General features: G+C 37.1%; 3 protein-coding genes across 4 annotated transcripts in view; 2 read left to right on the top strand and 1 right to left on the bottom strand.

Moving 5' to 3' along the window:
- Nucleotides 1-213: 213 nt before the first annotated feature.
- LOC132196436 (H/ACA ribonucleoprotein complex non-core subunit NAF1) lies at nt 214-2,926 on the top strand. The gene is made up of 6 exons (XM_059619097.1): nt 214-346; nt 413-759; nt 1,286-1,434; nt 1,510-1,753; nt 1,814-1,919; nt 2,295-2,926. The coding sequence occupies exons 2-6, from the start codon at nt 488-490 to the stop codon at nt 2,649-2,651; spliced, it is 1,128 nt and encodes a 375-aa protein (XP_059475080.1). The 5' UTR covers nt 214-346; nt 413-487; the 3' UTR covers nt 2,652-2,926.
- Nucleotides 2,927-3,173: 247 nt separating this feature from the next.
- Nucleotides 3,174-5,101, top strand: LOC132196439 (prostaglandin reductase 1-like). Its single transcript, XM_059619101.1, has 9 exons — nt 3,174-3,390; nt 3,448-3,493; nt 3,555-3,611; nt 3,672-3,866; nt 4,030-4,148; nt 4,204-4,358; nt 4,570-4,675; nt 4,741-4,859; nt 4,928-5,101. Exons 1-9 carry the CDS (start codon nt 3,285-3,287, stop codon nt 5,036-5,038), a joined length of 1,014 nt encoding a protein of 337 aa, XP_059475084.1. The 5' UTR covers nt 3,174-3,284; the 3' UTR covers nt 5,039-5,101.
- Nucleotides 5,102-8,063: 2,962 nt separating this feature from the next.
- LOC132197763 (glutamate receptor ionotropic, NMDA 2B) overlaps nt 8,064-14,076 on the bottom strand; it is a 67,543-nt gene continuing 61,530 nt past the window's right edge. For both annotated transcript variants that reach the window (XM_059621290.1, XM_059621291.1), the window contains 9 exons: nt 13,733-13,880; nt 12,466-12,777; nt 12,161-12,409; nt 11,594-11,754; nt 10,778-10,959; nt 10,318-10,553; nt 9,764-9,954; nt 9,372-9,491; nt 8,064-9,227 (listed from right to left, as the gene is read on the bottom strand). In XM_059621290.1, coding sequence (XP_059477273.1) covers nt 9,173-9,227; nt 9,372-9,491; nt 9,764-9,954; nt 10,318-10,553; nt 10,778-10,959; nt 11,594-11,754; nt 12,161-12,409; nt 12,466-12,777; nt 13,733-13,880 — 1,654 coding nt within the window. In that variant the 3' untranslated portion in view covers nt 8,064-9,172. The remainder of the gene's footprint in view (nt 9,228-9,371; nt 9,492-9,763; nt 9,955-10,317; nt 10,554-10,777; nt 10,960-11,593; nt 11,755-12,160; nt 12,410-12,465; nt 12,778-13,732; nt 13,881-14,076) is intronic.

The following is a 14,076-nucleotide window of genomic DNA, read 5'->3' as shown; positions in this document are numbered from 1 at the left end:
CAAGAATCAAGACTTCACAACGAAATTCAAATGTTGAAATTTTTCTATTGTGTTAAAATAATATACGGAAATTTTCATCCATTGTTGTATCGAATTATAGATTCGATTTGAATAATATGCCAAGAAAAAGTCGTTAAGTGGTGTGATATCTTTAATTTTTTTCTTGTGCTAAATAATTTATTATCAATCTCGTGTTGGCGCAAGTTCGCGGGTTGAAAAGCCAGTAGTTCGTCGCTTGGCCGCAGGTTGGCAGCACTGCACCGAACACAGAGTCCTTTTTGTTTTTGTTTCGTTTCGCCTGCCCTGCTGCCGTACTTTTCGCCAATTTTCCCGTCAATTTGGCCAGGTGAGCTGGATGACAAAGCTGTGCAACCTTTCGACCCGTTGATAAACCCCCTTTTCCTCTTTGCAGAAGGTCGAATCGGCCAGTCACGCAGAAAATAATGCGCCGCACGTGATAATATACTGCATAGACGACGGTGCTAAGATGGATCCTTCAGAGGCCCAAGGCGTGGCCCAGAGTTCCACCGGGACGGTGTCCAAGGCGACCAACCTTGGGGCCCTCGGCGATTTGTGCCAATACGACAGCGACTCGTCGTCCGAGGGGTCGGTCAAAGAGGTCAGCAGGACCACTGGTTACCGCGAGGTCACGCTGCGCGACTCGTCCGATTCTTCCTCCTCGTCCTTGTCTGAGGCCAGCGAAGAAGAGGATGACTCGAGCACGGAGACCAGCAGCGAGGACGAATTCCACTGTGCCAGGTGAATAATTTTACTGCGAATATATTGCTCAGCAATATCAAATATACGTGATTGAAAGGTTTCTTTTGGAGAACCTAAATAGTTTGAAGCAAGTTGTAAGAAATAATAACAAAAATTTTACATTATTCTTATGCAGATTTAAAGTCGTAGTTATTGAAAAAAGCTTAAAATATGTATTTATCAGAATTTAAAAAGAACTAAAAAATTTATAATCTTAAAAGTTGAATAATATTTTACATTTAATTTGATGGCTGATTTAAATAGTTTGTTTAGCTTCATTTAAAATTTAATTTGGTTTTGTGTAGATATAAACAGATAAAAACAGTTAATTTAAGTTGTAATTTCTGTTATTTGTTTTAAGTGATTTCAACTTCAGTCAAAATATTTCTAGCATTTTTTTTTTGGAAGAGTAAAAATTCAAGTTCTTGATTTTCTTTTAATGTCAATCAACCCTCATTTATAATTTAAATCATCTCGCTAAATTTTCATATAAACACAAGACTGATGAGCTCAATATTTTTTTCAGTGGTGCTCAAGGTGGCCAAATAAAACCACCAAAAACCAAAGGCGAGATAGGCCTGGACGACTTGCCGCCCATCGAAGATCTCGCAATTTCTGTGGCTGAACAGGAGTGCGTGGAAGTTGGCAAAGTCACCGCCATCATCGATAAACTAGGTATAATTTTATTTATTTAAATAAAAACGGACGTGTCTGATGTTTACGAATTACAAAATTTGGTTATTTTTGCAGTGGTTGTACAAAGCTTGAAAAATAAGCCGCCTTTGGACTTGGACAGCGTTTTGTTTCTGGACAAGGGTCAGCGCACCCTTGGCCGCATTTTTGATGTGATTGGACCAGTGAGCGAACCTGCCTACTGCGTCCGCTTCAATTCCGAGGACCACGTGAAGGAGAAGGGCGTCGAGAAGGACATGCTCGTCTACTGCGCGCCTCAAACCAACCACACCACCTATGTCGTGCTTGATGAACTCATGAAGTGAGTTGTACAAGTAACATGTGTTTTAATGTCTTATTGAATCATTTTTTGAATATTTAGATTGAGAGGAAGTGATGCGTCCTGGTTTGGAAATAACGAGCCTCCGAGTGAATTCATCGATTTTTCAGATGACGAATCGGAAAAGAGGACCCGGAGAAAACGAACAGTAAGTTCAACTTTGGTGTTTATAAAAAAAAAAATTATGAAAAATTAATTTAAATTAGGAAAATTAGGTTTCAATATTTTAACGTTAACTTTTATTTTAATTTTAAAAAAACGAGGTATTGTGAAACAATTGCAAAAATGTAGTGAAATAACTCAATTTCAACCATTTTTGAATTTTTATAATTAAATTTGCCATGCAAATCAGTCCCATTCTAAGCATAAATTATAACATCTTCTTTATTTATTATAATAATTTTATTTTATGTCATTTTTCTGTAAAAGAATTTATTTGTCATATTATTAATATGAGATCATTGGAATTTTTAACCATTTTGAAAAATTACTTTTGGACTAAATCTGTTATAATGACTCGCAGGTCGATGGGAGTAGCACAAGTGACCAAGCCCGAGTGGAGCCGAGTACTTACGAGAAGCACATGAATGCCAAGAACCTTGCCCGCTCGCGGATGCCCAACCAACACCGCGGCTACATGAACCGCGTTGCTCCCCAGTCGTACGTTGCGGCAAATGTGATTCCGAATCTGCCCCCGCCTCATGCCTTCGGCGGCCAGCCTGTTTGGCCCCACGTGGCGCCCGACCGATTTGTTCCTCCGCCGTATCAATTCGGAATGCCTCCCGGCCCGAGATACCCCATGCCCCAGCAAAGACCTCCCATGCCCATGAGGGGCCCGCCGGGACCCCATTCGCCCTGGTCCTATAGGCCTAGGTACTGAGCTTGCCGCAAACTTAAAAAGAGACGAGCCTCAAAGTGATAAGTTTGTGCATTTCATCAAGATTATATATATTATCCTGCAAAAGAAAATAAGTAATTCTGTTTCTAGAAAGTAATTAATAATACTTGTAGTCAGGAGAAAAAATACAAGTTATTTTGTTGATCCGAATTAATTTGTTGGATAGTAATAATTTATTTTAATGTGCGGAAAATCATGATTTTAATAAAGTAACCATAATTTCAATGGTTGTTTAATGAACTGTATAATGTGATTTTCTTTCAAACTTTTTAAGTGAAATTTGTAAAACGTGACTCAAATTGAAGTTGAGTAATTGTGCGCAAGAAATAAGATGAAATGGCAAGTTTTCCAGACAGCAGACTTCAAAAAACCCACGAATTCACGATGATAAAAAATTATGCTCTTTGCACCATGATATGCAGAACTTTAAAGTCATCAATGGAACTATCAAGGGGGCTATTATCAGTTTTGTAGTTTCTCGATTATGTAATAACCACTCCGCATCATGTGTGACAAACTGGGGCCGCCCAAATAAATAGGACCAGCTGGCTTCCAAAACAAGCAGTACAACTTTTGCTCCTGGTCTGGCGAGTTGATTGTACCCAATTTAGCACCATGGTTAAAGCAAGGAAGTGGATTATTGCCAAAAACTTTGAGGGAGCGCCCAAGGAGAGCAATTTCAAACTTGTCGAAGAGGAACTTCCCGCTATAAAGAATGGAGGTTTATTTTTAACAACACAAATATTAACTTGTATTCTAAATGATTTTTTAAATCCAGAAATTTTGCTGGAGGCTCTGTATTTCAGTGTTGATCCTTATATGAGGTATTTTTATATTTTCGATTGATTGAAATTTATAAACTTAATTAATTTATAAAATGTTCAGAGCTTTTGATCTCTCTGGCTTGATTGGACAGCGAATGGTTGGGTCTCAAGTCGCAAAGTATATGGAAATTTAATTTTTGAAGATTTTCACAATAATCCGTTATTAAATTTTTGATAGGGTTTTGGAAAGTAAGCACCAAGGCTATAAACCTGGTGACTTGGTGATGGGGTACTTTGGGTGGCAGAGCCACTCAGTGCACCATGGAGACGAGCCGTGCAGTCTTGGGCTTGACTCCAAAATCAAGCCCTACGTTATGCCTGATTTCCAAGGTTTAAGTCCATCGCTGGGACTTGGTGTCCTGGGAATGCCAGGGTAAAAATACAAATTTGCTTTAAAAAAAATTACATGAATTATGTGTCAAATTTTCAATATGGATGAGATGATCTGTTAATTTAAAAATCTTTCAAATTGAGTTTAATTGCTTTGTTTTAAACCATTTTTCACATATTAATTTTCGCTACAAAATTTTCTATAGAAACACGTCATATTTTGGATTCCTTGAAATCTGCCAGCCTAAAGCAGGCGAAACTGTGGTGGTCAATGCTGCTGCTGGCGCGGTTGGAATGCACGTCGGACAAATTGCCAAGATCAAGGGTAATTTTCCAAATATTTATAAACACAGCAAAGGCTACATTGGCTTTGCAATTAGGTTGCAAAGTAATCGGATTCGCCGGGTCTGATGACAAAGTAGACTGGCTGAAGAAGGAGATTGGCTTTGATGCAGCTTACAATTACAAGAAAGTCGACATTGACGCGGCTTTGGCTGAGGCAGCACCAAATGGAGTTGACTGCTACTTTGATAATGTACGCTTATCAAACTCTTATCTCGTATAGTTGATAGCCTTCCCCTCGGTTTATTTGCTTTAAACAAAATAAATATCCATCCGGTCGTAATCGTAACTCTAGTATTATATGCAAATAATTTTGATTCCAAATGGATTTTTTTTTTAAATCGCACAATCATAATATTAAAATAAAATAAAAAGCAATAAGCAATAACATAATAAAATTTTAGGTTGGTGGAGAAATGAGTTCAACTGTTATCAACAGAATGAACCATTTTGGCAGAATTTCTATTTGCGGTGCGATTTCTGCCTACAATGATACAGAAAAACCAAAAGGTATTTTGAAGTTTAATCCATTATCAAATGAAGTAATTTTTTAAATGTTTTCAATGTGAATCCAGCCACAATCATCCAGGGTGCGATGAACAGAAGTGAGCTGAAAATGGAAGGTTTCATGGTGTACAGGTGGGAAGACAGGTGGCTCGAGGGCATCAAGCAGAACATCGCTTGGATCAAAGAGGTGAGCTCGTTTCTTTTGACATAAAGCAATGGATTTTCTAATTTTTTTGGTACGGAAAATTATTTTAGGGAAAACTGAAGTACCAGGAAACAGTAACCAAAGGATTCGAGAACATTCCTAAAGCTTTCATTGAAATGATGGAGGGCAAGAACTTTGGAAAGGCAGTTATTAAAGCTTGAAACATTTAAACAAAATGTATTTTTACCATTAATAAAGCATTTGTTTACTGATTTATATAAAAATAGTTACACGCTTGTTTATTTTCAAAGTTCCGAGGGTTATTTTGCTATTTTAATAATAAAAGCGAGTGCTTTTGATATTTTATTTAGCCATTTATTAAAACATATCTATTTCACTACTTTATATTATACAGTGATTTTTAACGTTTTTCCTTTTAAATTTGTTTATTTCCAAAGTCTTGTTGCGTCCATGGAACAGCCCTTTGTTGCTAAAATTCCTGCTCTTCCATGCACGCAAAAGGCTTTGGCCTCTCCGCTACAATTTAACCATTTAATATGTTTTACGAGTTAGTGTGTAGACGTGATTTAAATCATTTAATGTGTGGGTTTGAGAGTGAGAGAGGTTGAGTTAGAGAGGGCGATAATGGACACACGCTGTTAATGGCGAGTCGTACATGCACACGCACCTCTTTCGCTAATCCCCTCTGTACAGCCACTTTGACACATTCAACGGAGGAGTTGTTAGCCGTTTCCAGCTGCGAGAGAGACGCAAGGAGCACACAAAACAAAGTGTCAATTAATCAATCCGGTCGACAGATACAGCTGGAACTAATCAATCAATTAATTATGCCAATTATGTTTCGCTGGCCAAGGAAATGCGTTTCTACAGCAAATGGGGTTGTACATTTAATCAACACATGATAGGGAAATAGCCGTGGTTTTCCAGGTTTAATATATTTTATTGCATAACAATAACAGTGCGTTAGAAGTTTTATTATATAATATTTTTAATAACGCAATCCGCGTAATTAATGAAGGACAAAAACACATTTTCTGATTCGCGACGGTGAGAAATTCTGTGCTCCAAAATCATCTGGTTCGGATTTGATTATTACTTAATTACCTCCAGGAAAATAAATGTGGCAATGAATATTATGAATAATAAAATTGTGAGGTACCATAATGAGATTTTCCCGGTTTTTGTACTTTTTCAATTTATCCCTCGCGCGTTTCAAGAGATTTTGCATCAATAAAAGAAGCACAAAAGTTCTCATCTTTTTGGCAAATTTTTTTCTCAACACAAGTCTTTAAATGTTTAATTTTATTCCAGCTTCCACTGAGGCTAGAAAAAATTATAAATATATTGAGCGATACCAGAGGGAAACATTTAAAATGTTTCACTTCTTATAAAAATTATGCAACCAAGGTTCAACATTTTGCACCCCGAGAAGTCTTTTGCAGCACCAAAACCGAGTCTGAGAAATAAGCCTGTGCTGCTATTTTGCGCATTTTCGACGCAGCCGTTCTCACTTTAACTACACAGATTTTTTCATATCTCTCACGATTTTATATAAATTATTTCACCTGGGAAAAATGCGTTTGTATGATCAATATTTGTTTTGAAATAAATGTGAAGCCGCAACTTTTCACATAAACATGATCCCACAAGCACATAAATTACAAACACAGCCATTATAATAAGCCCTAGGATCTTTTTTCACACAGCTTACTTAGTTTAATAGTTATGATCAACAAATATATATATTTTATTTTTGGCACATCCACCTTTTTTTTAACAAGCAATATAACTTTTTTTACTAACGTAAGTTTAAGAGACGACAATAATTTGTATTTATAGATATCAAAAGCGGATTTTGAGAGCCATAATTAACAGAAAATGACGGTTTAGATGAATGCTTGGTTAGTTCAATTACATGAATAGAAGGAGGGATATTGTTTGGCAAGTGGATTCAGAGGGATCAGTTAGGCAACATGCACGACTTCAACGTCCAGCAAACTGCCTACTTCTCCTTATCTCCAGGGGGTGGCTGCTGAATTCATTTAATGCTATTCAGTAGTCAAGTGTTTTTCCGTAAAAATATTAAGGAACTCAAGATAGGATTTCAAGGAGAATTTTTGGCACTGCAAAATACCGCGCGACGTTATTAAATTACTTTTAAAAACACACCATTTTTGTTATTATTGTTTTTTTTTTTATTTACCTTGCTATTAGTTATGATTTGACTCAGCATTTTGTTTTTCCCCCATCTACATATTAATTAAATTCACAAACATGAGATTTCTTTTTAATAAAACGGTGAACGTCCTTGATTTTCTTTCTAGATTTAGGTCATAGGGTCAAAGTTAACTCTGCTTCTATTTAGACAATTCAAACTTTAGAAGATGTGCTTTTTAACAGCCAAACCGCGCTCTAGGGTCTGGTTCAACAAGCGGACTAATAGTTTAGGAGTTTCAATTTATATGAATTATATCAATTTAAATGTAACAATTGTTCATTTTTTTTTTTTATAATTTTTAATATCTTTCGATTTAAAATTGGTTAGGCCAGATGTGACTCTAGTACTTTCACAACATTGATGATTGATGCCAGCAGTCTTTGTAAAATGACGTGTGGATATACTGCGTGTGTGTGTGTGTGTGTGTGACGCTCTATGTAATAAATGCGGGGCCAACGCGCACGACGTGTTTGTGATCAATTATTAACGGTTAGCCTCCTCTTTTGTTTGTGAGTATAGAAGAAGAGATAAATTTGCGGGAGCGCAGCGACGCGAGAGACAGTTTTGACCACCATTGTTTTTGCAGGCAAAAGATTTATGACGAAATTTTGCGCTCGGACCAATCGGTTAAGTGATGAATGAGTGGGAAAACCACATGAAATATTGGTTGCAATTTTAAAACAGACGAAAAAATATTTGACGCACACAGAACTTCGTTCAGAGTGCTGTATTTTTAACTGGTATTGTAGGGGAAAAATTACATTTGGTGGTCAAATACGTCCCTAACGCTGCTCATGGAAGATTTTGACAACGACAGGACACCACTAGAGGTATTTACACACAATTAATTACACATGCAATGGACAAAACACAGAGCAAAGAGAGTAGAATGCAAACAATCAGTATGTAATTTAATTTTCTCCAACATATATCTGCTTGCATTTTTTACTTTGCTATCATGTTTTTGTTTTGTTTTATATTTGTTTTAACTCTTTTCTTGGCTCGTGTGGCTCGTTTGAGAGAGTGAAGTACCCGCCGATTAAGATATCACAGTCTCACATACTCCTCCTTTGTCGTACATTTATATTTTGCCAAATATGCACCCCAGCACTTTACTGCTTTCCCCATTTGGCAAATTAATAATTTTTTAGTGGATGCAAATGTTTGTATAATTTAAAATTTATTATAATTCTGCAAACGCGCTTTGTAGACCCGTTTTAATCAATTTCTCTGAATTCTGGCCTGTTTCAAGTAATTCGCGGCAAAATACACATTTTTGACGTTTTCTATTATATACAATGCTGTCTCTCCTTTACGCTAATAAGTTCATGGCTCTTTGCACCAGCCCGCCACTACATAATCACTCCAAATAGTTTACAAATTTGTTAAAAATTATATTTAAAAAAAAAATCCTGTGATGCGGTTACTTAAAAAAATATATGAAAAAATTGTCATGTTTAACATGATCTGGCAGCTACTTATTCCTCCAACGATTAAGTGTTAGATATAAGTATGAATTAGTGCCCTTAAGCAATTCTAATAACATTATTACTTGATTTTACACAAGCATTTAATTAAAAGAATCAAATATTCTTAATTTAATACAACTTTGAATACAACTTTGATCTGCCGATTTTTCAAATTACAGAAATTTCGAAATTTTTCTGTTTCTTCAATTTTTTGTACGTAAGGCTGGTGCAAAAGGCCATTGTCACCCTGAAGCGGTGGATTTGTGGACGCTTATCTCGCTTGAGCTGTAAAATACGGCGCGAGCCTTGGTCGCCACACCTTCTGCTTCCACTCTGAACATTGAAAGACGTAATTGTTTTACCGCAACCTGCGTTCTCAGCGCACCATCCATCTCTAAAAAGACATTTTCTTTCGTACATACGTGTGGTCTCGAGTTCCATTGTGTTGGTTTAAAACTGTTTTCTTTGTTTGTTTTCCTTCTTCTTCTATCTTCTTTTTGTCTCGCATCTACCTTTTGCTCTCGTACAGATCGAGTTGTTTTGATTCAAGCCCGCGCTAGCTTCAAAACCGCCCCTGCACTTCAGTAAGGGATGGGGATGAATTTGCGGTCCTCCAGTTCGGAGTTAGGCGAAGCGCGGGCCGAGGATCAGAGAACGGTTTCCATCTCTGCGATTTCCGTTCGACACTGCCTCCTCGAAGGACTGCAATTTGATAATAAATAAAAATAAATGATTAGTCACATTCAAACTGAATCCAGACGTCTTGTTGCATTTAAGTTTAATTTATTAAAGGAAATGAGACGTCGTGGATTTTTCAGGGAAGTTTAGGCACAAAGGTATACAGACCTGTTGTAGTAGCAGGCTGGATAAAAGGCGGCTGAGTGGTCTGTCGTGGAAATGTAGTTTCTTGGCACATCTCGATAGTCTCTTTGCACATTGAGCGATTCCACGCAGTCCAGTAGTCGACTGGAAATAAGCGAAAACAGACCCCGAAAAATATATTTATTTGCTTTAATTTCAATTATATAAATATAACTTTTAAAGGTTGAAAATTTTCAACGGTTCTATTTGAGCCATTATTTTTAAGTCATAATACTGTATATAAAGTAAGATGGAAACATAAATTGATTATAATTTTATGTTTAAAAAAAGTTTTTATCCAACCTTTATAATTCTGATTTCTACGAATTTAATTTCATGATTGAGATATTGGTTAAATTTTTTTAAATATTATTTACCCTGGCGAGGGTCTTATTCCGTTGGCTTCCAGTTGCTTTTCTAACTGCCGAATCCTAATTCTTGCTAGATCCAGTTCGTGTTTCACTTTCCACAGATGAGTGTCACAGATAGGATCTCTGCACCTGTGGTTTCGCAACATGTCCTGGGCTTGGAAAACAGCACCCCTGAACGTCAATGATTTTCCCATGCTCTGTTGAACAATTTTAAATTTTTTTATCAACAAATATGTTGAATATAAAGTTTTAATTCAATGTTTACATTATTAATTACTCAATAAAAAATTCTTGCATTTTAAAATCAAACTGATAATTTTTATTTTTTAATTATTCATTGGTATTATTTATAAATTAAATGTGCACTAATGCACCTATTAGGTGTCTGCTTAATAAATAGGTTAGTGACATTATTTTGATTATTTATTAAAAAAATTAAATTAAAGATAATAATAAAGCGGAAATTGTTTTGAGGAATATCAAATAATTTTTTCATAAAACCAAAAAATATGTAGTGGAATTAAATAAAAGCAAAGAATCTGTTATTATTTTGGTCATACCAAACTAATAAGGGCGCAGCAACCAGGCTGATCGTTTTTCGCAAAGTGGTGTCGCACATACTTGAAGTAGAGGTGTTCTAACAACAGTAAGACTGCTGCTAAAAGTATGCCAGACATGAGCAGGAGAAACGCAGACAAGAACTGTTCCAGGGCTAGCGGGTCGCTCGATTTATGCTCTTGTTTCCCAGGCTTGCACGATCCGGTCATCCAATATCTTCTTAGCCTTTCAAGATCGCCTATGGAAAATTTTAAAGAAGTTGAAGTAGATGCAAGGTTTCACTATTATGACTTGTAACTAATATATCATATTTGATGATACATCATGAGGAAAAATATTTCATTGTTTGATTGCAAAAAATATATTTAAAACCCTGTTCGTCATATGTTATTTCACCAAAATAAAATATTAATAGTTGGTTACAATGTATAAATCAAGTTTAAAAATCAAGAATATACTAACCATTTTCCCGAAAGTCGAGCATCCGCCTGTTGAACATGCCGAGATATTTGGAGTTGCGACTGAAGGCGAGGCCGTAGCCCGTCATTGCGTACCATTTGCCGGCCGTGAGCAGGCGACAGTCTTCATTCTGGGACACCAAGTACTCAAGCACAGTACCGTCGTAAATAAATGCGTCCAACTCCCTGCGGCAAAATTGATTTTGATGGTAAATTTATTTTATTTTATTCTGACAATATCAGAATAGTTCAATAAGTGAATTGAATATTTGAATTGCTTGCTAAATAAACTAAATCTTCCCTTCTTTGAAAATTTGCTTTCCTCTGAGAGATTAGCTTTCGTACGTTCGAGCGCTGTGGGAACAGTGGAGATAAAAATCGAAGGTTGTCTACTCTAAGTAAATAAGCGGGAAAGGCAAATTTTAATTAACTTCAAACAGAGTGTGCATCGAAAGTTCTGCGCTTCGTCATGCAGAAAATGCGGATCCACCGTTTCCACGACACGCCCATGGAATATTCAGCCTCGTTTGCTGAAAGTAGACAACCCGCTGGGCACGGAATCTCTGCGGGTAGTCTAATTCAAATGACTGCAGGGCCACGCGCTGGCCCGCCGAGGAAGGATAAACGCAAATAACTTCTCGAGTCCCTTTCGCCCGACCGTTTCTCACTGCCCGACGACGACGGCATTTGTTTTCCCAAAGTTTTATCTCGGCAACCCTACGCAAATAATGCATGCAAATCGTTTTTCTATGCGCGCGTGACTTGGCAGACATCGAAATCCGACGCGATTTGGCAATAAGAAAGTGCTGGAGGAATTTACCCGGCGAGGACGGCGTCTATGCCGGAGGTCACGGAGGTTTTGTTGTAGGTCTTCATGTAGGCGTGCATATCGGGGAAGTAGCGCTTCAGAGTTGAGTCTGTGTGGCTCCACGGGATTGTGCCGAATTTCAAGCTGGGCTTGTGGCTGAACGGTTTTGCTAGCTGCAGATGGAAGAAGAAAAATAACGAAAATGGAGTTCAATAAAATATTTGGAACTATAAATATACTCAAATTATGTAATTTGGAAACTGTTATGATTATAATTGTTAAATATTTGTAATTTTTCTATTTTTTGCAGTCAAAATGGGTTTGTTATTTTTTTTAAATTTATTTATTAAATTGACTTCAAGTTAAAAAATCATGCTCATTTTTTTTTTAAAGAATAGGATAAAATTGATTGAAGAATACTCCCATTTTAATTGAAAAATTTATATAATTGTAATTTTCTTAGATTTGTCTTATTTTTCAATTCAAACTGCCTTAAATATTTATCTGCTTATAAAATCTTATTTTCAAACAATGAAATTTTCTCGAAAAAAGTTGTATAAGAAATAAAGTGGAACTTACTCTGTGATCATCAATTCCAACAAAGTCGTGGAACTCTTCTCTGGTGATCATGAAGGCGGCCAGGTTGGCAGTGTAGATGGCAAGGAACACGACGGCGAACATGGCCCACACGTTGGTCATGAAGCGGGCAGTGAAGCCCCTGGGACAGTCGACGTGGACGGCCGCCTGGAAAAGGACGGCCCAGACGAGCCAGTAGGTGCGGAAGAGCGAGAAGCGGTGGTTGTTTGTGTTTTTCCCGTTGACCGGAGGCTGCAATCGATACATTTCAATTATTCCTTTTTTACCTGGAAACAAATGCGGCTCACCGTGACCGGCTGGCTGACTTTCATGTTAAATCCCGAGGGGCTCAGCCACTCGAATAGGAAGATTGTGAACGCCGAGGCCTGAATGGCGACGACGCCGACCAGCATCCACGAGGCGGTGTCGAACGGCTCGAGAAAGGCTGTCGGCGAGATGATGCCCGTCCGCTTGGCCACCACGATCGCGATGCCCGACTCCATGAACGGCACAGAAAAGTCAACGACGTTCTCCCGGTCTGAATTGATGACCAGCGACGTCAACACCATGTCCGTTTTTCGGTTCACCAGCTCGGCAATCAGGCCGTTCCACTTGCCGTGCTGGGTGACAAAAAGTGAATGAAACGAAATTCTATGAGATGAAAAATTGCTTTTAACTTTATGCAAAAATGTAGTTCCCCGTTAATTTGAAAAAAAGTAATTTTAATTTTACATGAAATAATTTTATAATTTTACTGAACTCAAATTACAAAAATTAATAAGTTAAATTATTTTGATTCTTAAATTCATTTTTTAAAAGTTAAAATGTATTTACTTGTTAACAATCAATCCAACAGATTGTGAAATTCAACAGCATAAGAAAGAAGTAATTTAAATAAATATTAACAAAATCAATATTATTAAGAAAAAAAAATTAATTTCAAATTAGATTTATATATAAAAAAAAATCGTTTTAACGGCGTTTTTCCTTTTTTTAAATGTTCCATGAATGGTTTCTACTATTTATTTGTTTTATGCTGAATTATTTTTAATTTTAACAATAAATAAAATTATTTTTTCATAGAATTAATTGAAAGAAGTCCAAATAGTTCCCACAAAAACTAAAGTAACTCCTAAATTATAAAATTTTGCTAGACTTTCACTGTGGTAAAGTCCCTTTCTAATGATTGAATGTGTAATTTTTTTATTTTTAAACATGAGTTTTTGATTAAATATTGTGCACATAAGTCAACTCTAAACTTTTTCCCAGAAAATTAAAACGAAAGATCAGAAAAATTGTAATATTAGTTCATTCAAATTAGCTGCCAGGAGGTAGGACCGAAACAAGGAGCGATGCTAATTAACCACTTGAGGACGAGATCAAAGAGTCTGTGAAGCCGACATGCCGGCGGATACAAGTGGCAAAGAAGAGCAGAAATCGGGCCGTGAGTGCAAGTTGTACATGAGTGGACGATCACACCCGGCTTGAATTTATTTTGCCTGAGGTGAATGTCAACGAGGCGCCAGTGAGAACAAATAAAGCACAACCGCGTGCCAGAGACTTTTGTCAGCTTACCTCAAAAGTGCCCCACTTTCCGTCCTCGACACGTACAAGTTCGTATGTGAAGCCCAGGTCGTCGGCAAACTTTTCCAGCAGGTCGATACAGAAGCCCGAGCAGCACTGGTACATGCTGCCGTTGTGGTAAGTCTTGGGCGGCTCCGACCTGAAAGGCACAAACCACAAGCTAATTACTTTGCGTGCCGACCCAATCGTGTATCTTTTAAGCCCATGCAAAATGCAGTCTGGTGTGAAAATGATCCGCTTTTCAATTAGCTCTCTATTAAGTGTGCATTTTTCACGACGAAAGAATGGTTCAAAAAATGCTGAAGCAAAAATAAAAATTGTGTTTAATAGTGAGG

Source organism: Neocloeon triangulifer, unplaced genomic scaffold, assembly GCF_031216515.1.
Source record: "Neocloeon triangulifer isolate White Clay Creek 2 clone unplaced genomic scaffold, ASM3121651v1 ptg000012l, whole genome shotgun sequence".
Lineage (NCBI taxonomy): Eukaryota > Metazoa > Arthropoda > Insecta > Ephemeroptera > Baetidae > Neocloeon > Neocloeon triangulifer.
The sequence above is the reverse complement of the archived record's forward strand: the minus strand, read 5'-3'. Positions and strand labels throughout refer to the sequence as shown.